This window comes from Teleopsis dalmanni, chromosome 2 (assembly GCF_002237135.1).
Source record: "Teleopsis dalmanni isolate 2A chromosome 2, ASM223713v2, whole genome shotgun sequence".
Taxonomy (NCBI): Eukaryota; Metazoa; Arthropoda; class Insecta; order Diptera; family Diopsidae; genus Teleopsis; species Teleopsis dalmanni.
The window spans coordinates 18,502,503-18,527,163 of record NC_051847.1 but is presented as its reverse complement, the minus strand read 5'-3'; the positions used below and the strand labels follow the sequence as shown (position 1 = coordinate 18,527,163).

The following is a 24,661-nucleotide window of genomic DNA, read 5'->3' as shown; positions in this document are numbered from 1 at the left end:
AAATAAATAGAAATACCATGTAATAAATGGAATTAGAATTTAATATTACATCTTTTATCTTAGAATTTTCTATAATTACAGTTTAAGATACTACTGGCTTGTACTAGTAAGCAATCTTTTCATCTAACGAAATTATTAAACTATATCAATTCCTTTGACTCCATTGAAAGAAAGAAAGAAAGTATAATAAAAATGCATTAAACTGAGTGAGAATTATTTTTTTTTCAATAGACATTGATATCATCTCGTGCTGATCTAAACGAGGTAAACAGTAATTCGCATACTGTTTAATAAATTTATATGCTACATAACTTTCATCATTAGAGTTTAATATACTGAGTTAGGTGTTTTACACCCAATATATTTATTTTAATATATGTAAAGATTGCATTTGTGTATGACATTTGACGAACAATTCGATGTATTGTAATTTTATTTATTATATAGTTATTTGCATTCCTCATAATCCTTACTGCAGAAGTTGTAGAAACTTGCAGGGAAATGAAACCATTAAACAACTTCTCTTTGAATGTCCGACTTTGGCGTGCAGAAGAAATGTGTTTTGAAAAGTATTTCACTCACAGCTTATCAGACTGTTCATTGGTAAAGAAGAAAGACTTCTTAGATAATCTAAATTCAATGGGATGGATTCTAAGGGGTTCTTGTGAGAAACGTGTGGAAAAACGGTGGAAATCGCTCATTGAGGTAGATGGAAAGAACTTTATTATAATAAAACGGTTTTTATCGGTTTAAAAACTTTGCAATGCTACTCAAACTGTATATATTAACAGTTTATAATTAAGCTTTATGCATTGCTGCTATAACATAACAACATGGCGGAGCTTTTGTTAAGTTCATGTGATTATTATTGCACTAGTAGGAAATTCAAGTGCTGCCGATTATGCCCACTAGAAAATAAATGTTATAATGTTGTAACCAATACACAGATATGAGTACAAAGTATAGGTAAGCGCACTGCTTTGCTAATCAGGCTCATCATTTCAATAGAATAGTAGCAAGAAACGCGTTGTGTGTTGAGGTTCGAATTTCGGTTCGGTGCGGAAGATACTTTTCAGTTTGGAATTTGAAAATATAAAGTAAAAAGCGTGCGTATGCGTGTCATGAAACTATTAAAAGAAAAATAAATGCTAACCAAACATATGTAAATAAATTTTAAAAATTATTTACATGAAAATAAAATATTTTCTTTTTTTTTTAAGAACTTAACAAAACAATTTGCATTTTTAAAGTTTATTATGTAAATAAGAAAATTTTTTCAAAATAAAAAATTAAATTAAAATTTAGTGAAATTATTTATTTCAAATTAAAAGAAAATCACATCACACACAAACTTTTACCTCAAGTAGTAAACAACGAGTGTTATAGTTTCTTAACCGCGGTGCAACAATTTCTACACAACAACAACAATAACCAGAGTCATTGCAGCAGCAACAACAGTGGATAATAAAAAATTACCATTAGAAGTGGAAGAAACAAAAGAAGAAGCACACAAACCTGAATTCAAGGAACAATAACAACAACACTAATAATAATAACAACAACAACAGTGAATCCAAAATCATTTCAATATAAAAACAAAAATAAAAGAAATTTTTTTTTGCTGAAATTTTTGAAAACTTAAAAATATTTGTGCGCTTACGTAGCCAAAGATCGAAAAAAAATAATCCAAATAAAAAAAATAAAAATAAAAAAATTTTTTTTTTGATTTGTGAGACAATTTAGCATAAAAAGATTTCTCAATTCAAACAACAAAATGACATCAACGCCAACGGTCAAAAAGTTTGTGCTCGCTTTTGATTTGATCTGTGCGGTAAGCAAATTCTGTTGTTTATTTTTAATAAAACAAAATTTAAAAAAAAATTAAAAAAAAAAATTATAAAAAATGAAATTTTGCACATTTAAAATATTTTTAATTTTTACAAAAAAATAATAACACAAAAAAAAAAATAAATGAAAACTAATATTTGCTTTCGTGCTCTTCCCCAATCTACAATCCACAAACTACCGCAATGTTGTACTGAAGATTGGGAGAGTAAACAATGGCAGCCAGCAACACATCGAACGCCGGTAAACAAACTCCGACGAAAACGGATGTGCAAACAATAAATTAGTCGAACGAATGCTAAACAAACAGGCAAACGTGAGACACAGCCGGAGCGACGGAGACGAATGTTGAGGCATTTAACCATAAATCGGGTCACTAGATACGTTCTATGGTAAATAGGCTTAACACTTAACGGTAACTGTCGCTTTTGGCCTACGGGCGTGAGGTGTGTAAGCCGCCAAAAGCAAAGCAAATTTTTTTCTGAATATTATTGAATGACAGAAAACGCAGTTCAGGTGTGGGCAAACTGTGCATGCAGTGGAGCAACAACTGTTGCAGAGCTGCATGTAAAGTAGCAAAATGTGCTGCAGAGTTGCATGTAAAGTAGCAAAAGTGCTGCGGAGTTGCATGTGAGGTAGCAAAAAGTGCTGCAGAGTTGCATGGAGAGTAGCAAAAAGTGCTAAAAAGTCACATGAAATTGTTAAATTACTAGAGCTGACCAGGCAACGTATTTATTCTCACCGTGTGTAGATTGAAGCAATATCGAAATATCTATCGTCACTTGTAAATTATGTGTATAAAGATAAAGATCAATTTGTCTAATGTCCACAATAATCTGAACTAAACTTCATACGAAAAAATCAAGAAATTTTCTTAGCCTATCTAGAGTAACTAAGGTCGTAGTTCGTATAACCACTCACTGATTATTTTGTACGCATACTCTTAAATTTAGTATAATAATTCCATTTTATGAATAATGTAGAATTCATAGATGTGAAAATGAAGAAAAAGTAGTAAAACATCTTTTCTAAAGGTGCCACAGTCTAGCCAGAAACTGAGCGAAGTTCTTAAAAATTATTACTTGTGTTCTTTTACAGAAGTGTCCAGTGCTACTAAAAAACTGGAAAATTGAAAACTAGAATGCGCTTGTTTAGGACTTCAAAATGGTATCATGTTAACATTTCAAGCCCAAAAGGATCGTGTGATCCATTGTGATGTAATGCACTCTAACTGCCAAAGTTATTTAACTTAACTTAATAGGCCATAAGTTACGTTAATAGACCTTCTGTATTAATACTGTAGCGCTACAACTATACAGACTATAGCTACTCTAAAACATTGTTTCCAATGAAACGGTCTTGCATTTAATATATTTTTCCAAATTAATTTAGCGCGCAGAATCGTTGAATACCTTGTGAACTTAATATAATCCTAGTTGAGTTGAGTCACATTATCAATCGATATTTTTCTATACTTCTATATAAACTTCTATAGAAACATTTCTTATATTAGACACTATGTTAGATATAGATATGTCGTAAACAAATCTATAGAATTCAACACTGACAACGATTTATTAAAGTCTACACATTTGACTCGATTTAGAGAATTAAAACTGATTTGAAAATCGAAATTTGACAGCTATAGTTTGTTAACATATATTATCAGAGTTTTATATGCTTTTAAATACATATGAATAGACTTGGTAAAATTTTTTCTAACATTACATTACTTTATGATACATTATTATGCTTAAATACATAATGGACTACAAAATGGTATGAAGGAATAGGTCCGATGCAATAGTCGCTCTATATTTATTTGCCACTAATTCTAGCTGACCTTATAGAGAGATTGTATTCGGTAAGTTTAAATTATTTTATAGATTGGCGTAGCAGATATAAGTCATTAATGTATACAAATTTTTTTGGTTTTGTCGATTGAACCTATTAGTACCTGTGTGGTTATTTGTTAATGTACTTTAATGGACATCCATTGAAACAGCCAATTTTTTATATAACATGCTTCATTTACCATTTTTTAATCAAAATTTATTTATGAAAATTATCTTAGGATAAATTTATAAGATAGTAGTTTTAAAAAAATATTAAATTTATCTTAAATAATAATTTAAAAAAAAATTATCTATACTTCTGCTTACATTTTGATATATAAAAATAATTCAAAAAGATTTACTCTAAGTAGCCGAAATTATGATAAATACTATTTTTTTTTTTTTTGCAAAATACGAAGATAAGAATTCTTACATATATTTGTGTTATTTAATATTCTGAGTTGAATGACTGTCTTCATGAAGTTCACTATCTTTATGGAGATAAAATCTTCTATTGCCATTTAGCATATTTTATTGTGTTCTCTTACTAGTGCTGGGTACAATCTCTTTTATGTTTTGTATGTATTTACATAAAATGTTCTTATCACAATATACCACCGAAATCGCCTTGCCTTGTACTCCCCATTTAATAATAGGTATGTGGAATGGTATACGAGTAACAATATGTCAAACATAAATCTCTATCTATTGAGGAAACAGTTTATAATTATTTTAAGATCAAGTTTTTGTGTGTTTCTTATAAAATCTAAAAAAATAAGATAAAAATCTTTAGTCAGTTACAGCAGAATATAATTGATTTGAAGAGTACTGCATATTCAAACTGGTATGTTCTAGTATCACAGAAAGTTCGGAAACTAGAGTTTTGAAGAGTCCTCTAATTGTTTGAGATATTGCACCCCAAGAAAATCTTATACACTTTGCTGCGATTAGATGATATTTTACTAATAGGTAACTCTATTTAAAGTTGGTGTTACAGGTTGTTAGGAAGCTAGTGAAGAATGTCAATAAGCCCGTTGCATACATGCCGTAAAAAAAGTTCGCTACGTGGTAGTAGAAGAAGTTGATAGTGATCCTGAAGCGCAAATAGAAATAAAAATAAAAATTAATATGCTATGTTTTATAGCAGTATTTAAGTAGTTTTAGCAATTGATATATACCTGAAGTGCTTTACAACTGCACTTAAAGCAGTCAAGTAGGTTTTATATGGTTTATGTTCCCGATAGAACTATCGTTGATATAATCTAAGTAAAAACTATTTTATACATGTAAAGATTAATTTGCTAAACGTTTATTATAATCATATGAATGGTTTGAAAGCTAATACGTAACGAATATATATACAGATACACATTGATTACTATAGGATGTATAGTTATATATGTATATATATGTATATATATATTTATTTTATTACATAATTGTGCAATGAAAAACATATATTTACTTCATACATGGAAAAATCTAATAACTTGTAAAAATTAACAAGTAACTTATTAGTCACACTTCTCTGGGAATGTAGAAGGTGTGACAGGTGAGTGCTCAATGCTAGTCACTGTTGCAATTGTTAAAAAATTAGTAATATATACCACTCTCTGACATTAAGCATTATTTCATCTGGAAAAATTATGTCAAGTTTAGATAATTTATCCGCACTTTCTCTGTTAAATACATGTAACTTGAGGTACAAATTAGATAAACGTTATCGCACTTTTATCTCTTTAGATGACAAAATATTATTACTTCTGATATCTACTCTACATCTGTAGTTGATTTGATATATATGACGTTGTTCGATGTCATGACACTTTTTCTCACGTCATGTAATTTAATCATATGAATATATTTATTGTTTCATTAATAAACAAATTGGCTCAAGTACTTTTTATAATTTTGGAGATAATAGCAAAGGTCAGCATAGCAGAAAGGATATTAATAAGTCATTCACAAAATATTATTATTTTGTATTTAGAATTCTAATAACATTATGACAATATTAGTTAACTTGAGGTAATATTGCTTAGGTGTGCTGATAGTTAATTATGAAGAATGATTCATTGGTGACGCAATAACTAAGCTGAACTTATAATTTTTTACTTACGATACATAGAAGTCAGTGTCATGTAATGTTTTATAATGAAAAACTATTAAATAAATCTACGAATAATTTAATTTTTATTTACATTATTTGTAGCAAGATTTTCAATATAGTAATTATCAGTAACACAAAATTAAATATGTGAGTAATATATTTGCTGATATTTAAAGCTATGAAGTTTGGGTTTCCAATAGTCGTGTGTCTTGCTAAGATAATTTATATTTTGAAAGACTCTGAAAAACTCAACTTTTCCTTTTGTGGGTTTTTGATTTCTGGAACAAAAACTGATTTCTGAACAATCTTCTGCAAAAGATTTGTAATTAATACTGAAATAATGTCATCTGAAATTTTTTAAAACTGCAATTATAAATTTGTGTTGTGTCGGATGATATAAAAAGTATCTGCAATTTTCATTGATATATTTTTGAACGAACATTTTCTTTATTGAAAATTAATATCTAATTTTAATAAAGTAGATATTGTCCAGGTAACTTAAAAACGTTCAATGTTTGGATATCACATAAGTTATAATAAAAAAATTTCATTGACCGAATAAGCATTAGTGAAACGCTGATAAAACGCTTCACAATCGAGCCATTTTTGAAGCGAAACTTTATGGAGGTTGAAAAACTGATTAAATACGAGAATATTCAACGCAAGCAGTCATGATCACAGTTAAGTTACTCTCCATAAACGACTTTCGTGACTGACAAACAAGGTTTATAGAGTGTTTGATAGGATTGGAAGAGAATTGTCTATTACAAGCTGCTCCGCTTGAAAAAAAAAAACAAGAAAAAGTGACCAGTATTGGCTAACAGAAAAAAAGTTATATTCCCTAATGGCAATGCCAGGTCACACATATGTTTGATGACTCGGAACAAAGAATTTTGAACCGCCTGTTAACTCTTTGTTTCAATCTCCACAAAACTGTCTTAATAGTAAAAAATTAGCCCACTGAATTGACGCTTAAAAACATTCCGGAAAATTTTACACCAATAAATCAGTAAGTTGACTGAATCTTTCACAACGATTGGAGTTGATTTTTAGAACGCACGAGGATGAGGCATTCTGTGACTCTATTATGGGTGCCGGGATATGAGAGGCACAAAAGCAATGAAATAGCGTATGTTGTGGCCAAAAATGGAGCAAAAGTACATTTCGTAGGCCCGGAACCTTTCTGCGGAGTTAACAACAGCTTAAAAACAGCCTGGTCGCAAAAAACAAAACATAACTGACTTCTGGAGAGCCCCAAAAAGCCACACGGTAGTCAAAAAGGCTTATTATCCCTGAACATACAAAGGCTAAAAATGTTCTAAACTTAAGAAAAGATATCAGATTCTACACGCAACTGCTAACAGGCCACTGTAGATTGCGACACCATCTAAAAAAGATTGATCTAGCAGACAACGATTCTTGATGACTTTGTCAAGAGCAACAGCAGAGCAGAACAGCAGAACATATTCTATGGGCTGCCTAGCCGCAGACTTAACTATCTAGGCTGTGGAGTTTTGAGCCCTAAACACGGAGCTAAAATACGGCCTACAGTTATCACAAAATTCTTCAAAAGTTTAGAATTGGACTAGTTAGGCGAAAGGCTGCACAAAAGATCTTTAAGGTCGCAGTGTATGCACGGCCTATCCATAATAATAATAGGGTTGGTTATTCTAAAGCAAAGACCATATATGATTCTCATCTTGTATGATTGCTACTCACAACTTTTCTGCAATTGAAATGTGTTCACTATTGAACCCTTTCAACTTAATGGCATATCGAATAACAAACATTTTATTAAATGTAAATAAAAAATTAATGGGGAAAATTTAATAATAAATTGTCCAATATATATAATCGCGTGTCTGCGAACACCTGCGCTGAGGTATTGTTTATTTCTGTATGAATTTTTAAAATATACTATACCACAAATTATGGGAAAAGTGTGGAATATTTCACTGGCCTGCACTCATAACAGAAATTCAATAAATGTAGAATAAATATACGAAGAGAAAAAACTAATACTTTTTACTTTCTTTGAGTTTGTGTTATTAATAAATTGAAAATTATTTAATTAATTAAAAATTCTAAAATAAAAAAGCGATTAAATTAATTGCTGACGTTCTATGACTTATGAAAAATTCGGTTATTTCAGCAGTAAATGGGCTATTTTATCAGAATTGGTAGGAGAGAGTAGAGTATGAGTTCCATGTGCCGCCCGAGTAGTACGTATCTTATCTAAAAATAAGCGTCTTTTTTAGTTAATTTTTTTCTTCTAATTCTTCTAAGTTTTCGCATGTTTTATTTGTTTTTATTTATATATTTTTCTCAAATGTTTGATATAAGTTTATGCTAACAGAGCTGCCAACTTTTGAGAAATTTCAATGAATTCAGTATAGGAGAACCAAATCTACGTCTTATGAAAGGCGTGTGATCGTCTCTCATGCCTGCATTGTGTTGTGCCTCAGTGAAATAAACAATTTTATTTGGTATAAAGACTGTCATTGAATGTAAAGTAATTTTATTTAATTTAACAGTGAATTACTCTAAATTGCGGGTAATTTAAGTGTACGTAAATATGTAAAATAATAAATAATAATGCCAGCAATAGGTCTTGCTTGCGAAGATACGCAAATGTACAGGTTCGCAATGTCAAGGCATTGAGTTTTCATACTAAAAGTTGCTTTCTGTAGTGACTTAAGTTAGAAGATAAGCCCTGCTTAGCTTAATTACACTGGAAATCGAAAATTGTTTGAGTTGCTGGCGGGAAACGTATGAGCTATCACTCACTCAACTCTTGCGGGTGTAACCAGGCCTCCGTTGAAAATTCACTGAATTTTCTATTTTATTTTTATTTCACGTTAAATATATCACAAAAGTCAATAGCGGTTGTAAAGGTTAATTTATGGCGGATGATTTTATTGGCATTGGCTCTGTTATACATACCGTGAAATGAGATAAGAATATTGCATTTCTGTGAAAATTACAATGTAACGACATCATCAATAACAATTGCAATTAAAATGAATTTGAAATTTCAACGGAAAATAGTATATAAAAATACTTAAAATGAATAGATGAGCAATTAATAGATTAAATTAATTAATGAAAATTATAGTTATGCAATAGATTTTTCAAGCTCATATTTTTTAGCAACCATTTGGGTAAGTATGGCTCAGTACAATGAGAGTAAAAAGCAAACGCGATATAAGTTTAAAAAAAACAACACCTATTATACGGAACTGTAAATCTACATTGTGATATCACTAATATGATAATATGCATATAACGTGATATAACAAAATTTAATATATAATAAAACTAAGTATAAGCACGCCTCTATCTCATTAGCTACTAAAGTTAGGTTTTAGTGAGGATGTTTTTTTGATTATATCGTAGGATCAAAAATGACATGTAATTTCCTGTCGATGAGATAATATGAATCTGTTTTAATAGCCTTTCATTTAATAGCCTTTTCGATCATTAGATTTTATAAATTATGTTTCAGTTTCAAATTCAAAGTACATTCATTCGAATATACAAAAGTTTTTCTAACAAAAAACCTGTATCTGGGTCAGTAGTTTACTTATCAGCTATATCTAAATCTGAAACGAATGAATAAAAACTTGTATATAAATATCATATATAAATATCAAATATCATTTGAATATCTGTATTAAAAACTGAGAAAACTTATATCCCATTGTTTAGTTTGTATGGTAAGTATATCTAAATCTGAACCGGATAAATAATAAATCTGAACCGGAACATTCTGTATCATATTTTATTTTAATACCTTTATTAAAATGGATAAAATTTATATCGCAGCTTTAAGATATAGTGTTCCAAATTTGTTCAATCCGCTAAACTCAACTTAGCTTGTGCAGTTGATCTAGCGTATAAATATGTATATACCATATACGGAGTATCTTTCAATGCATTACAAAAATCTTGACGAATTTACACTTTTAACAATTTCTTGCGTTCAGTATATATACCTGACCGCCCTTATAAAAATAGTAATTTATAAATAAAAGTAATATAACGATCTTATTTACTTTATCAATATCAAAAAATGCAATATACTAGCAATGTAAGCCACCATCACGCCATATCTCATTGTTGCAAAAGTAAACGTAACCACACATTATCTTATTGTAGCTCCCGGAGTATAAAGATCACAAAGACAATGAAAGGGCTATTCTGAACCCTGGCAAAAGAACACGTAGTGGATAATGGTATCTGTTTTTTAAAGTTTTAAAATAGGTTTAAGTTGCACCCTCTTATTAGAATAGTAGTGAATATTAGAATAGTAGTGAAGAAGAAAAAACTCAAGTCATTTCTGTTTCTTGGAAAAAGGTATTGCAGTGACAAATCCATTTTTTAGTAAGATTAAGAACTTATTATATATTGCATGTAACCTACTACCATATTCATAATCTGATACCTGATTTTTCTTATCACAGTTATCAATAACATTCCAGATCAGATGAGAGTAGTTTTAAAAAAATTCAAAGTATTTCGATTTTTTATTCTTCTTTATTTAAATAGTCTTTGACTCTCTAATTCTCCGATATGGTTATATGAGCTCAATAAATCCTAATAACCTAAAGTCTAATATTACAATAAAACTTAAATAGATTTATAATATTAATATTTTAATTTGAAACATTGTTCAAAAACAAAAAAACTAAATCATTTTTTTAACGATAAGATATCGATTTACACTTTTGACCCATTTATACGTCAATTATACGAGTATGTGCGGTAGATAGAATTTATTGACTTGCTTCTATTGACCACATATCATCAAATCGAAAATTATTGAATTGATAGTTGTAATCATTTTGTATGAGTAATTTATTATTAAAGTTTATTAAAGTATGTATTTTAATAGTTGTTTAGAGGTGGGGTTAACTATTATGGGCTTACGTCATGTTCCGGACTATTCTTTGTACTTTAAACCGTTTCTGTTTGAGTGATTATATTCTTTTTGCCTTTTTTAAGCGTAAGGAATAGTAAAAATAGTTGAAAATATGAAACTGATGTACTCTGAAGGACATTTTTAATTGCAGTGGAAAATAATTTTAAACTTTTATGGAGCAATTATTTCTGAGGGTGTGTATAAGTCGCCTTGGTTTCCTTTATTATATGCGAATAGTCAATTATAGACTTATGTGGTTATTAGTTGAAAAAGCTAGTCATAAATTAATACTAAATTGTACAGTTGTGATAGTACTGTTATACATGGTAAGGGGTCGTACGAAATAGTACACCCTCCCTCTTTAATAGTTAGTCAAAAATGTTACTTAACTATGAACAGAAAGCCCATGAGATAACAACCACTTAAAGTGCGATGGCTAACAGTGAAATTATGGGATAATATATGTTACAGATAATTTGTGCAATAAGCACGGATGATTTGTAATGTAAGGACATTTTTGTTTGTGTTATGCTATATCCTGGAAGTATTTAGCTAATATTATATTTTAAAATTGCTCATATGATGCTGGTTTCAATTTGCGTAGTAATAAAAATAAATATTATATGAATTACAGTAGCTTGATAAGGGGACGAGCAGAGATATCAATTCCCGGTACCTAAAGGTGGTTCGGAAAATTCCAATTTTTAATTTGATCAGCTTCTAAGAAAAATATTTTTATTTCATATTTATAGCGATATATTTATTTTATGATTACGTATATATGACAAGAGCATAACTTTTCTTCGAGGGTGCGAGAAAATTATTATATTACAGTCGTCAGTTATGCTTGCTCTACTACCGATACATTAATAAACCCACTGTTAGCCAGCACTTTTAGCTAATAGCTTTACTTCATATTTGTAGTGCAGTTAATGAGCACTTTACTAATTATAATAAATTTTTTATCATTGAAATAGACAAATATGTAAAAGTTAAAGTTTATTAAAACATTTATAATGTTTAAACAATGGTTTTCTTTAAATAGTTCTTCATAATTTATAGATGCCCGAATAGATGCATTAAAATATTTTTCATCTTAAACAAATATGTAAAAATTTTAAATACATAACAGAGAAGAGATTAAGCCTCTGTTTCAGAACAGCCCGTCTTCGCAGATAACCAAGTTTCGATCGCTTTTCCGGAAGAAAGTTGGAAGAGCAGATATGTGCTGCTTTTAAGTTTTGTTATAGTTTTATGTGTACTCCTATGGTACATCATATTACTTGCTTTCAATCTAATATGCAACGTTTTGTCAAATTTTTATGTACATGCTTTTAGATCACCGTTAGGTTATGGCAACAATAACAGGGAATCATATTGAATATAAAAAAGTAAGTCATCCGATAAATATATTAATACTATGAGCAATGTTAAAGGGAGTTATCGAAAGCTGCAATGATGAACACCCAATCGTTTACTAAACCAATCTTTAAATAAAAAACAGATAACGGAAAAACTAGACTTCTAGTTTTTGGAGCATATTTGGAGACTAAAGTAAAACTAACTAAAGTAGTCGACATGCAGATAACATCGAAAGGAACAGAAATGAGTGGTTATCTATTTCTTAAGAGTAATCAGTTATATGAATAATTAATGAAATAGTTGAAAGTTCATAAGCACTGCAATTGTATTACAGAATTTTTTTTATTATTAAATTGAATGAGAACTACAATCGATACTATAGTTACAATAGGACTCGGAAAAATAATCTGCATTCGTGAAGGCTACAGATAAATTCGCTATTTTCGAGCAATCCTGAAATTTTAAAAAAAGATACTGTATAATTCAAAATATTGTACTGCATTTCTTTTAATTCTTTCTAGTATCTTTTTCTTATAATAGGATATTTATCGTAATGTATTTTATACATTACTCTGTGCTTGCTTGTCTATATACAGTCAGTAAAATTCAAATCATGAAGTATAATTCAACAGTTATTGTATATTAGTTTTATTATTTCTCAAAATTTTATCTTAATCTTCTTCCCTCAAAACTCATGCTATTAATATTAGTACGTGCTTTGCTGGTTGTCAGGTCATGTTGAGACAGTATACTGGCAGTGAATTTGCTGAGATACTCGTAACAAACGGGTCCATTATATCAATCTGTGAGCCCAAGTGTTATTCTCAAATTTGATTAAATAATACATTGAGAACATTTCTAGATTGTTTATTGTTTAATTTCACTAAATCCATTTACTGTCACTAATACTAATGCAAATATATGTTCAATTGAAATAAATTCAAATGAGCAATGAGATTCGCCTTTAACTTTAAAATTATTTGCGAATTTGTATATTTTTAGTTAATTTAAAAAAAAATAAAATTACTATAAAAAAACTAGTATTAGTACTTGCCAGTATGCCGAATCAATTTAATTAATTCAGATTACTCACTGACTGAATCCAAATGATTCACAGGTGAGAGCAATTAAATACAATAGATATCGTTTGTTCGACAAGTCTGAATAAACTATGTTTGTGTATGACATCATCTTTGTTAAACAAAACATCACGTCACTAAATTCATATTCTTTATAGGAGAAAAAATTGAAAACATTAATATCAAATTTAGAACAAAAAATATTAATACTTCAATGTTAATTGTATCTTTTTGTTGTTTATGTTTAGTGTATTTGCGAACTAGTATAAGAATTTAGAATTTTAACTAAAAATACTCGTATATATTTAAGTATTTTATGAGTTTTTATAGAAAATTTGAGAGATCAATATTAATAAGATTTTATAAAAATGTGCATGCTAAAAATATTTATAATTCATAATCAGTAGGTTTGATTATACCGGCAAACCCTGGTGGATCCACTTAGGCCTTTTGGCCCATTGTGTTAACGTATATGTAGATTCTTTGACAAAGCCTTAAATTCTATTTAGTGTCAGGTCTTGTAATTGATCAAGATCCTCAAGAAAGGGGGCTCCTTAAGTGTTAAGTCACCGCCGTGCATGAGCTGGGCAAAAACATCGTAATCAGTATAATGCAATAATAATATAATTAATAATACAATAAAGCAAAAAATTCAAACTTGAAGTAATACTCAGTATTCATAAAGGGGACATAATAGATTTCTAGATCGTAACAAAGAATTTTCTAGTTTCTTTGAACGTGGTGTGAAATTTTCCAATTTAATAATAATAATAAGTGTACATATTATTAATATATGATCTTCTGACAATAAATAAGTGAAATAAGCTATAAAAATAACTATAAAATCTATTAAGTTTTTGTCGTATCCACATTATGTTTAAGTGGTTTTAGTTTAATAATTTAAATTAATAATTATTTTAATTATGATAATTAACACCATATAGAATTTATTTGAATAATTTAACTACTTCTTAATAAAACGTAGGAATAGAATAAATATATAAAGATTATATACATACCATTAAACACTTAATATTGAACACAAAGTAAATATTGTAGTATCTTTAATAATTTTTTTATCTTGTTAATATCATAAAAAAATGTTTACATTTTCATGCATAAATTCTGTCTACACACGCAGAATGGAATATTGCTCAACCACAGCCAATCCCTGCATGTCCTTGAATAACACAAGAATTCTTGGGGTATCAAATTAGGACAATATTATAGCGTTGAACTACTTTGGTGTACGCTTGTTCCAGATACATTATTCCACTAATAAATTTTGTATCTTTCATTTTTGTGACGCCATTTTAGTCGGTCATTTTGGCGCCAACTTTTGTGTTTGTTATTCGTTGGCTGCTCTCGTCGTTGCTTTCGGAATATGTTTGAGTGCGCTGTCCTCTGTTGTGTATTTTTAGATGAGTTGATATGATATGACATCATGTGATGCTCATTTGAAGAGTGTTAGAACAATGTTGCTAATACTACTAATGTATTAATTGTTCATATATCGAAATGAAGTCAAATAAATGTATTGTTATTTTATTTATTATATGATATGTACTCGTATACTCAACAAAATCTTTTTTTTTTTTAATTAAAATAAATAACTTTATAAGTTTTAATAAATTTTTTTTAAATAACATTATAAGTTGCTTATAGTTTGTGTTATGTCGATATCGAAAATTATTCATAGTAAGTATTTACTTACAGCATCGCAAAAAACTATAAATGCTAGTCAATACTTTCTAGAAAAAATATCTACACTTACCAGTATTGTTGTAATTTAAGAATTCTTTTAGTACTATTGGAATCGATTACTTTTGCTTTAAAAAGAAACATCATCATATTCAAATCAACTAGAAATTAAGTGGAGTCTATGAGTATAGCTAGGTTGCTGAATAGAGGTCCCGAGCTCCATTAAAAACAAATCACTCCACTGAAAAATTGTATTGTGTTATCATCAATTAAATTTTACTATAAAAGGTTGTTTACATTAAAATATATCTTTTATTACTACCCATGAATGTTTGAACGTATACTCGTATAATGTATATTAGGCAACATAGGGACTATTGATCTGATTTAATTTATTTATTTTATTAGATATTGATACTCATTAGCTGACTGTTATATCTTTGCATGTTTGCAATGCAAAAACTACATATATAATTAATTACTTATTTAACTTTAGTATGTCGTGATTAAAAAATAAAAATTTAAATAATAACCAAGTTATTAATTAGTTTTTTACTCTTTATGAAAATTAATTTAAATAGAAATATATTGTTTTTTTTAAATTAAAGGGCATTTGAAAAAGTTTTAGCAATTATATTGTAAGTAAATGATTTACTATATATAGTATATACTTGTATAAAACAATATTAAAAATTTGTTCGTTGCTGTTTATTTATTGCTTCAGTAAATAAAATTAAATAAATTATAATTGAATTTTAATAGTAATGAGATTTTTTTACTTTTTGATATTACGGATTTAGTTTCGAAAGGATCTTAGTCATTTGCAAGAGCTCCCCGTGAAAAGTACCTTAAGCTTCATTAAACTGGTAAAATAGTGTCAAAAACATAATGAGCTAACAGAGCTAAATAGATCCATACGATCATCGTAATAACTTTACCTAATCTACATTTGTTGGTTTATGTTCAATGAACATCATTTGTTTAAATATTGCACAGTCTGTCTCCAATCGAATTAAACTAGCTCCAAAAAAGTTTTTAACACACCGATATCTATGAGTAAATAAAAGTAAGTGAATAAAGTGAATACTTACTTCCACAATTTGAGCAAATTTTCTTCACATTATGTTGTGATTTGACATACTGGATACTGGATACTGGAAGTCACAACCTAACGAATTTTGTATAAAGAAAAAATCCATTCTTGAGTTGAGACAGACACTCTGGTGAATGATCAAAGAGATTTGAGAGTTTAACATTGTAAAGATATCAACATGATAAAAGGTGATATTTCCAATATGTACCGCAAAGAACCGTAAGTGTGCTGCTTGGAATTCACGAGAATACCGAAAATAGAGAAAAATACGCATTCAACAATGTAAGATGAAGAATATATTTTACGTTTTCTTCGATTCAATTGTAATTGATCTCTGTAATTTCATCAGAGTAAGTCAGACAGTGCACGTAGGATAGAGAGATCGGAATATTGACAGCCAGACACGTTAGTGCACTAAGCCATCGAGCTAAGCCATTATTTTTACTGCTCATGATATGCTTACGTTCAACTTCTGGCTATTCTGCAAACTCAAAGCGACGATGAAAAGAAATAATGTCTTTATTATTTAAATCATCTAAAAGGTTTAGATCGACATACTAAAAATAATTTCGTTGGATCAGTATAAAAATTGTTTCGAAATATTGTGGTCAGTTGTTGAATAAAACTTGATTATAAAGACTCTGATATATTTGTGCGTTATATTTTAGTGAAATATTTTTAAAACTTTTATAATAATTAGTTTAAGCGGAAGAAAATTGCTGAGCTATTTAAAATAAATTATAATAAATGGCCAATTAAAAAATTTGAATTCCAAATGTAAGGGAGATATTTTTATTTTATTTTATATTTAAAATCGTTAGTATATATCTTGTACTAATACTTATAATTAATTCATGACTACATATAGTAAAAATAAAATAACAATTTTAAGTGTCAAAAGGTCAATAAAATCTTCAAAGCTGAAAGAAATTTGATTTTCTTTGCATATAACACCATTTTATGAACTAATAAATCGAGTTAATTTTATACTAAGCATATTTAATATATCTAGGTTGTAGTGTTTCTAGATCTCCTCTAAAAAATTCAAATACCTAATAATTAATTTGCTAACTAGTATATATTACTAGTATATATCTCAAAGGCTTTAAAAAAGGTTAGATTTATTATTTATAAACTTATTAATAATTTTTTTTTGCATTAATTATTATGCATTAATTCTACTAATTTTAATTTAACGTGTAGTTAGTGTCATACATTGTTATATAAATAAATTTTTTTAATTAACGTGAGTTCACATTTCATGGGATGCAGTGCTCGCAGACATATTATCTGGCAGCTTTTATTGGCTATATGTGTTAGATTATCAAATAAAAATTGACGGCTTGAGTCACTTATTATTTAATTGCAAATGAAATGGAAATTATACCATTTTAACTTAATCATTTTAATAAACAATAATGCTAAATTTACTATAATGACTTTGGATAGAATTCATGACAATAGGTTTCTTTTCATGAGTGTATATTAACTAAAGTAATTAGAAAAATTATAGTTTGTTTTATTAGTTTTGCATATGTAAATGTATATTTTACATATATAAATTTTTTTATATACAAAACTCTAAATATCTCAGCTTAATGTATTTAAGCATCTAAAATTAAATATATCGTATTTGAATTAAACATTTACAACAAAAAACAATTACCATTTGTTAGATAACTTGTACATATATATCTAACCAAGTACTTTAAAGATAATAATACATTTTTTTCTCCGGCCTGTTTTTTTACTTACATTTTAATTTTAGATACATATTGACATCTCCATATTATCTGGAATGTGCAAATCTATTTAATGACTTATTCTTTCATATGAAATAATTTTGGTTTTAGTAATCAAAACTGACATTTAGAAAAATTTCACTCACATATACATATATATATCAATTAATATGCAATCATAAACTTACCTGCTTCAAGCTTTAAATAAATTAAAATATTCACATATTCATAATCCTCATTACGCCTGATGTTCGATCTTGACGCCCTTCAACAACAATTCCATTGCAAGAGGATATTACCCAAGAATATATGCATCGGCGATGAATTCTTGTACAACTGTTTCAGATCTCCCGTTTCTATCAATGCCGTTTGCTAATGCTAATATTTGACGTGACTAGAGTCTCGGATTGATTTCTCCTACGGCAGATTGAAGACGAAGAAAGACAGATTATTCGCTAGACAAAATTATTAGAAATGCCGGAGCTTGTGGTTTTGCAATTGATACGATGATAGTTCAATACTTTTTTGTGGAAACACATTAGAACATTTGGAACAATTCCAAAGACAATTGAAATTGCACTCCTTTAATAGTATTTGGATAAGAATTAAATTTGTATTACTGTTTTTGATTATAATCATAATTTTTTATATTATTTGTGATTATTTGGAAAACAAATATTTCTCTACATAAACTAATCTTCTTTACTGATTCATATAGACTGTTAACTATTGGTATAGTTTGCATATTTTATGTTATTAATAAGCGTACCATTCACTTGTACTTCTTGATCCACGTTGGTATCGAATCTTGTTAGATCTTCTCAGAGCGTCAGAATTCACCTCTATCTTACTCCTTGAAAAACAGATGATCTATCGATGATGTTAGCATTGATGTTTATAGGAACGTTTTGTTGCAGTTTGTTAGTTGTTGATTTATTCATTCTGATTTATCATTTTAAAATAATTTAACTAAATTAATTTTTTAATTCAGCTTGTTTTACTCGTTAATCTTGTTTTTAAATTTTTTTTCTATAAATTAAAAATAAATAAAAAAAACACAATAACTAAGTTTCAAGATTTGAAGATATTAACACAAACAAAAAAGCCAATTTCTGTTATAAACAAATATTTGAGGCATTATTTCATTAATTAAAAATGCACAAAACTAAAATATCTTAATATTAAAATTTGCAAAATTTTTAATACTTTTTGTTGAAATAAATTTCTTATAATCAACTTTAACACTTAGAAAAAAAAAATAACTTGAAGTTGAGAGCAATGTGTTCAATGTTTTTCCTTTGCTGAAAGAGCCTAAAAATGGGGTGCCCCGAATGGATACTGCCGCAGTGATATTAAAAGAAAATTTATTATTCAAAAATTTTAAAATATTAATTTCAAATCGCAATGTTTGAAAAATTGACTCATCTGCCCGTTTCGAGTAAACAGAATTTTATCTCAATAACATTTTATATAAAATCAGTTCCAAAAATTATGATTTATTATCCTCACTACAAAGAAAAATAATAATAATTAAAAAAATATTTTATTAATATAAAAAAAAATATATATGTATACAATTAATCTTTTCTTTAATATAAAATTCTATGATTAATCTATCAATAGGTAATATTCCGCAAATGATATATAAAATATTCTGTTCAGAGACAGAAGTAACTGCATGAATGGATCATACATCTATATAAATTGATGGGCTATCATTTTCTGATTCAAATATATCTTTTACGTCTACCAGGTCTATTTGTGCTATTTAGAAAACATATTGGTGTGAAAATTGTACGGTTACTTAGCGCGTTCAGGTATTTTTTGTTAAGCTTTTGTGGGGTTATCATGCTTAATTCCCGTTATTGCATTTGCTGTTGATCGGAGAAGACACAAACTTTTTTTATGCATTGTTTCATTTTATCAGATTTAGGCTAAAAGTTTATGGATATTATTTTCTTTTAATAATATAACGTTATATTAACAAGTCAAATTATTTGAATCATTGTACTGTGAGTTTGGAGTCAAAAATGTTGTCAACTAATTGGGATTCGATCCAATTTAACTTCCTACTGTTGGTCTGATTATCTCGAAATAATATATAAATAGTTTATTATAATTTAAATACTATTAAACCATTTCAGAGTATTAACAAATTTATATTATTATTAGTAGTAGAAGACTTTAATTATTTTATCGCTATTACAGATATGCTTTATAATAATATGTACAACAGGTACATAAAATCAATAGATAGATTAATTGATTATTTGAGAATAATATAAGTTTATGTTACAATTATTATTATTATTATTTAAGAGTTCAAGAAAAGAAGTTAAACAAACTTCGATGTGTTAGAGATAAAAAAGATGGTTTATGTTCAAATTATTTTATTGTCCTCACATAAGCCATTATAAATTAAAAATATGTATTAAAACAATCTCTCTTTTCAGCTCCTTGCCTTGGTGCTTATATCATTTGGCATTTATATACTATGTTCCTACGATACAAATGAGATTGGTTCCATGACAGCCTATGCTTACATAGGCATTGGTGTGGCAACATTGGTCATATTTTTATTGGGCTGTCTTGGTGCTATAAGGGAAAATGTTTGCTGTACTGTGACGGTAAGTAACTCATTCAAAATTAACAGAAATTAAAAATTTGTAATTACTTTTTATAATTTTACTTGCAGTTTTTGGTATTCCTATATGTGATAATATTAGCACAAGCAGCAGTAGCTTTTCTTTTGATAAGAGGCGAAAATTCTGTTGCATCAAACTTGGCGAATTCTTTGGATACAGCTTGGGAAGAAGAATTGAAGAGTCCAGGTGCTATGTCACTATATGAAAACTGGGTAAGTTTACTTAATAAAAAAAATCATATCATACATTATTCTATATATTATTATTAATAGTTCGATTGCTGCGGTCGTGCCAGTCCTCAGGATTACATTGTCAATGAACGTTTGCCACCGGCCACTTGCTTCAAAAATAACGACAACACAAAGACTGAGAATTTAATCACGAATGGTTGCCGTATAGAATTCGAGAACTACTGGATCGATCTGCTGCATATATTTAACATATTAGCCTGGATTATGATTGCCTTGGAGGTAAATATAAAATTTTAAATTTATTCCAATTTGACTATAAGTAATTATTACTCTTATTTTCTTGCAGTTCATAAGCAGCATTATAGCCTGTTGTCTCTGCAACAGCATACGAAATGATAATAGGCGTGCCTACTTTTAATCTTTTTTCTACAGATAAATTATTTTAAGAAAACTATTTATGTTATAAACTAATTTAATACATTGTAGTTTTTATTATACTACCCTTTAAGATTTTAACCAAAAATTGGTATAAATGTGTTGTGCGAACAAGTCAAATGTTAAAATAAAGCTAATATTGAAATATTTTATTAAATTTAAATCAAATTAAATTTGTTATTAACTTCTAAAGTAAAATTAAATTGAGATTAATTCAATTACTATATATAAATATATATATGTATATGCATCTGTTAAAATTTTTTTAAAATTTAACTTAATATTAATTATGCATAAATTAATATTATTGAACAAAATATGATTCTTTGCATTTTTAGACATAAATTGTTAGTTTTTATTTAAATTTAGTTCAAAACTTATTTGCGGAAAAATTTTAATATAAATTTTATATGATTCGGAATTTAAAAATATTATATTTATTTCTATACTTTTATATATATTAATGTTTTTTTTTGGTTTTTTATTGGCAGCTCATATAGATTATAGCAACGAATCAAAAATGAAAATACGAATACAATAAATAATGTGAAAATTGCTATTAAAGTATTTAATATAAAATATATATAAAAATGTATATTTTTTTGTTTTAAAAATATATGTATTTTATATCTATAAATAAATATTTATTCATAATTTAAAAATAATTAATATAAAATTTTAAATGTAGCAACACAAATAGAATTGTTTATGTTTAAAAACTCAAACTTGTTAAAAAGGTAGCTTCATATTTATATTTGTTTAACACATGTGCTAGTATTTATATTTTTAATAAAGCTTTATTAGTAAAACAAAGTCTGTTAATTATTAAAAGAATACTTCATATTAAGTTTATTACCATTAATTAACAAATAATTGAATGTAGACAAAAGAAGAGTAATATATGTTGAATGATATATTATCGTATGAAATAAATATTTACTAAAAATGATATATATATGTGTTAGCAGCTGATAAGCAAATAAAGTAAATATTATAGAGTAGAATTAATGTTAAATGTTCTTAAGTTTGCAATCTTAGAGACAGAGTAACCTTAACCACAGCTTTCACTGAATATCGAAAAATAGTTGTTGAGTACAACTTTTAGTAGAAAGATACCAGCTATTAATGCGGAGTATATAAAATCATATGTGGCTCCTGCAACAAAATATACATCGGACAAACAAAAAGATTCTTATCAGTAAGTCTTGCAGAACACTTAAAGGAAGTAAGAGAAGTACCGAAAAAAATAAACCCTCATACCAGCTATTAAGATCGACTCTAAGTCCTAAACAAAATTAAATTTAAACTTATATTAATGTACATATTAGCTAATATTTTTGGCACAAATTAGCCAAATGGCTATAGGGACAGGTGTCAAATTTTTTAGGGCATCACAATGGACCCCATGGTCTAAGTGAGTCTTCGGACGGCCCCAGTAACCTAAGCTAACTTAGTAGGTGGTACTTAGTAGGTGGCAGGTGCTTAAACCTGTATTCGCTTTGTATATGTTTTGCAATATATAGTATAATATGACTAAAATTTGGTACATTAATAATGATTTTTAAACTAGTTGACTTAGTCTTTTCTGGAGTATCTATAAATTGACACGTGTTACACTTCTAATTGAACAAAAAACAAAATTCAAATTCTTTTTCCGTCACCATCATTTTATAAGATTTGAATATTGTTTATATAAATAAATATATTGGAAATTAAATGTTTTATTAAAATCTGATAAGTTTGAATTTTATAATTTGTACATATGAATTAATTATAAAAAGCTTACGATTAATATATAAATATAATGAACAGAGAAATCAACATCAATAAGGTGATGTATCGAAAGAGATAAAATTTATAACGAAATACCTATAGAAACACTGTTTTCTTTGTAACCACTTTTGCATTGTAATGAAGTTTTTAATAAGCTTTTAATTGAGGTCACATGAACTAATACTATTTTTTTCAAGTACTGAGAATGATCTTTACCATATTGATATCAGGCTATAACTATGTGCAGATACTTTTTAACTTGACCCAGGTTAGTTCCCATACATACCGATCCACACCTATGGGATGGGTACCATATTATGCCATATTTTTTGCGAATGTCTAAAATAATGTTGTGAATTATTATGTAAATATTACTCTTTTATGCTATTACGCTTTGGTAAATACCATACTTAAATTCTGAATGAATATTAACATTTCGGGGTCGCTTTGCCCCACCGTGAAATTGCCACAGTTCAAAGTGGGAAAAAATCTATCTTTAGAAGGTCATAACAATATCACATTAGTTTTCAGCTATATATGTTTATATCCTGCGCAGATAGGAATGTTTTTTTTTGTAGATGTGCTAATAAGAATAGTAAGCTTATTTACTAAAAATATTTCTTTTATTCTCTTTATTCTCTTAATTTTAGGTTCGAAAGCTGTCCTCGAAGCACTTGATGTGCAACAGACCAAAATTGACAGCATATGCTATCTTCCTGTTTTTCATCTTAAGTAGGTGCAATCTTATACATCAAAGCCACAAATAGCCAACTTGCATTTTGAATATCAGAAAGTGTGATTCAGAAAGTTTGATTCAAAAATAACATCGCTAGAACTACGTCTGTGGTAATATATACCAATAAGCTTAGTAGTTTATCACTAAGAGATAATCACCCTGTAGATATTTCGATGGTCTATAGATCCCAAATCTAGTCAATAGTACAACTAGTTATGGAAGATAATGAGTGCATTTGTAAATCATATTGGTATGTATAGCGCTACCGAAATCAAACATTGATATATTCAATGAAAATGTCAAGTCAATATTGTTGTATGGATCTGAACAAAAAACTATTATTATTACTTGATAATACAATTTGCCACGAGTCACTATTAAGACAAACAACTCGCTGAGTACTGGCTTAATAAACTCACCACATTAAAAGCGAAAATTTTGTAAGCCTTTTATGTCTCTAACTAAAAACTTTTGAGATTATGGATTTCATATAAATGAGGAATGGCACGCTAAATAAATGATCTACTATATAAATTCAAAGGACTACTGTTATAATTATAGATGACGAAACATCTATTGAAACAATAAATTTCTTTCCCAGAGGAGCTCTCTTTATACTCCAAAAAGAAGCAGCTAAAATTATTCATTAGATTAATAAATATAAAATTGAGACCGGTCAATAAAAGTTAGTTTGAGTTATTTTCACGCATAATAGAAAAATTTGTCTATCTGTTGAAATCCGTTGAAAAGTTCAATGTACCACAAAATCATTAAACAAAATATATAAGCACGTACCACGATAATAAATTGACATATAGAACATATAAACTCTTAAAACTCATGACTGAAACAAAACTTTAGAAATCAATCTTAGCTAATAAATCCAAACTTACAATTTGTTAATCGACGGTAATTTGTTACTGTACTCAGTTGCTTTAAAACTGATCTGTATGTAGAAGATACATTTGTGGAACAATGTCGAACATAGAAACTCTACAAAGATTCCAAGCAAAAATATTAGAAATAATTACAAATTGGATCATCAAATTTATTGTGACTTTAGGTTTCTTATACTGTCTCAAGATATTAAATAGTACTCTGAATCACGCATTCGAATGTTTTAAAAGCAACTTAACCCACTTATATTGAAGCTGACAGCTCACTCAAATATCTCTCGGTTTAAAGAAAGTATA

General features: G+C 28.1%; 1 protein-coding gene across 1 annotated transcript; it reads left to right on the top strand.

The window, feature by feature from the left end:
* The first annotated feature begins 1,671 nt into the window (after positions 1-1,671).
* On the top strand, positions 1,672-21,095 carry LOC119684573 (23 kDa integral membrane protein-like). Its single transcript, XM_038098636.1, has 5 exons — positions 1,672-1,831; positions 20,142-20,315; positions 20,384-20,545; positions 20,606-20,803; positions 20,871-21,095. The coding sequence occupies exons 1-5, from the start codon at positions 1,775-1,777 to the stop codon at positions 20,940-20,942; spliced, it is 663 nt and encodes a 220-aa protein (XP_037954564.1). The 5' UTR covers positions 1,672-1,774; the 3' UTR covers positions 20,943-21,095.
* Positions 21,096-24,661: the final 3,566 nt, after the last annotated feature.

Excerpts from the sequence above, each read along its gene's own strand:
- LOC119684573 (XM_038098636.1), top strand. The coding sequence starts at position 1,775 with ATGACATCAACGCCAACGGTCAAAAAGTTTGTGCTCGCTTTTGATTTG. Across the intron at positions 1,832-20,141 it reads CTTTTGATTTGATCTGTGCG|CTCCTTGCCTTGGTGCTTAT; the intron begins GTAAGCAAATTC and ends CTCTCTTTTCAG. Across the intron at positions 20,316-20,383 it reads ATGTTTGCTGTACTGTGACG|TTTTTGGTATTCCTATATGT; the intron begins GTAAGTAACTCA and ends TTTTACTTGCAG.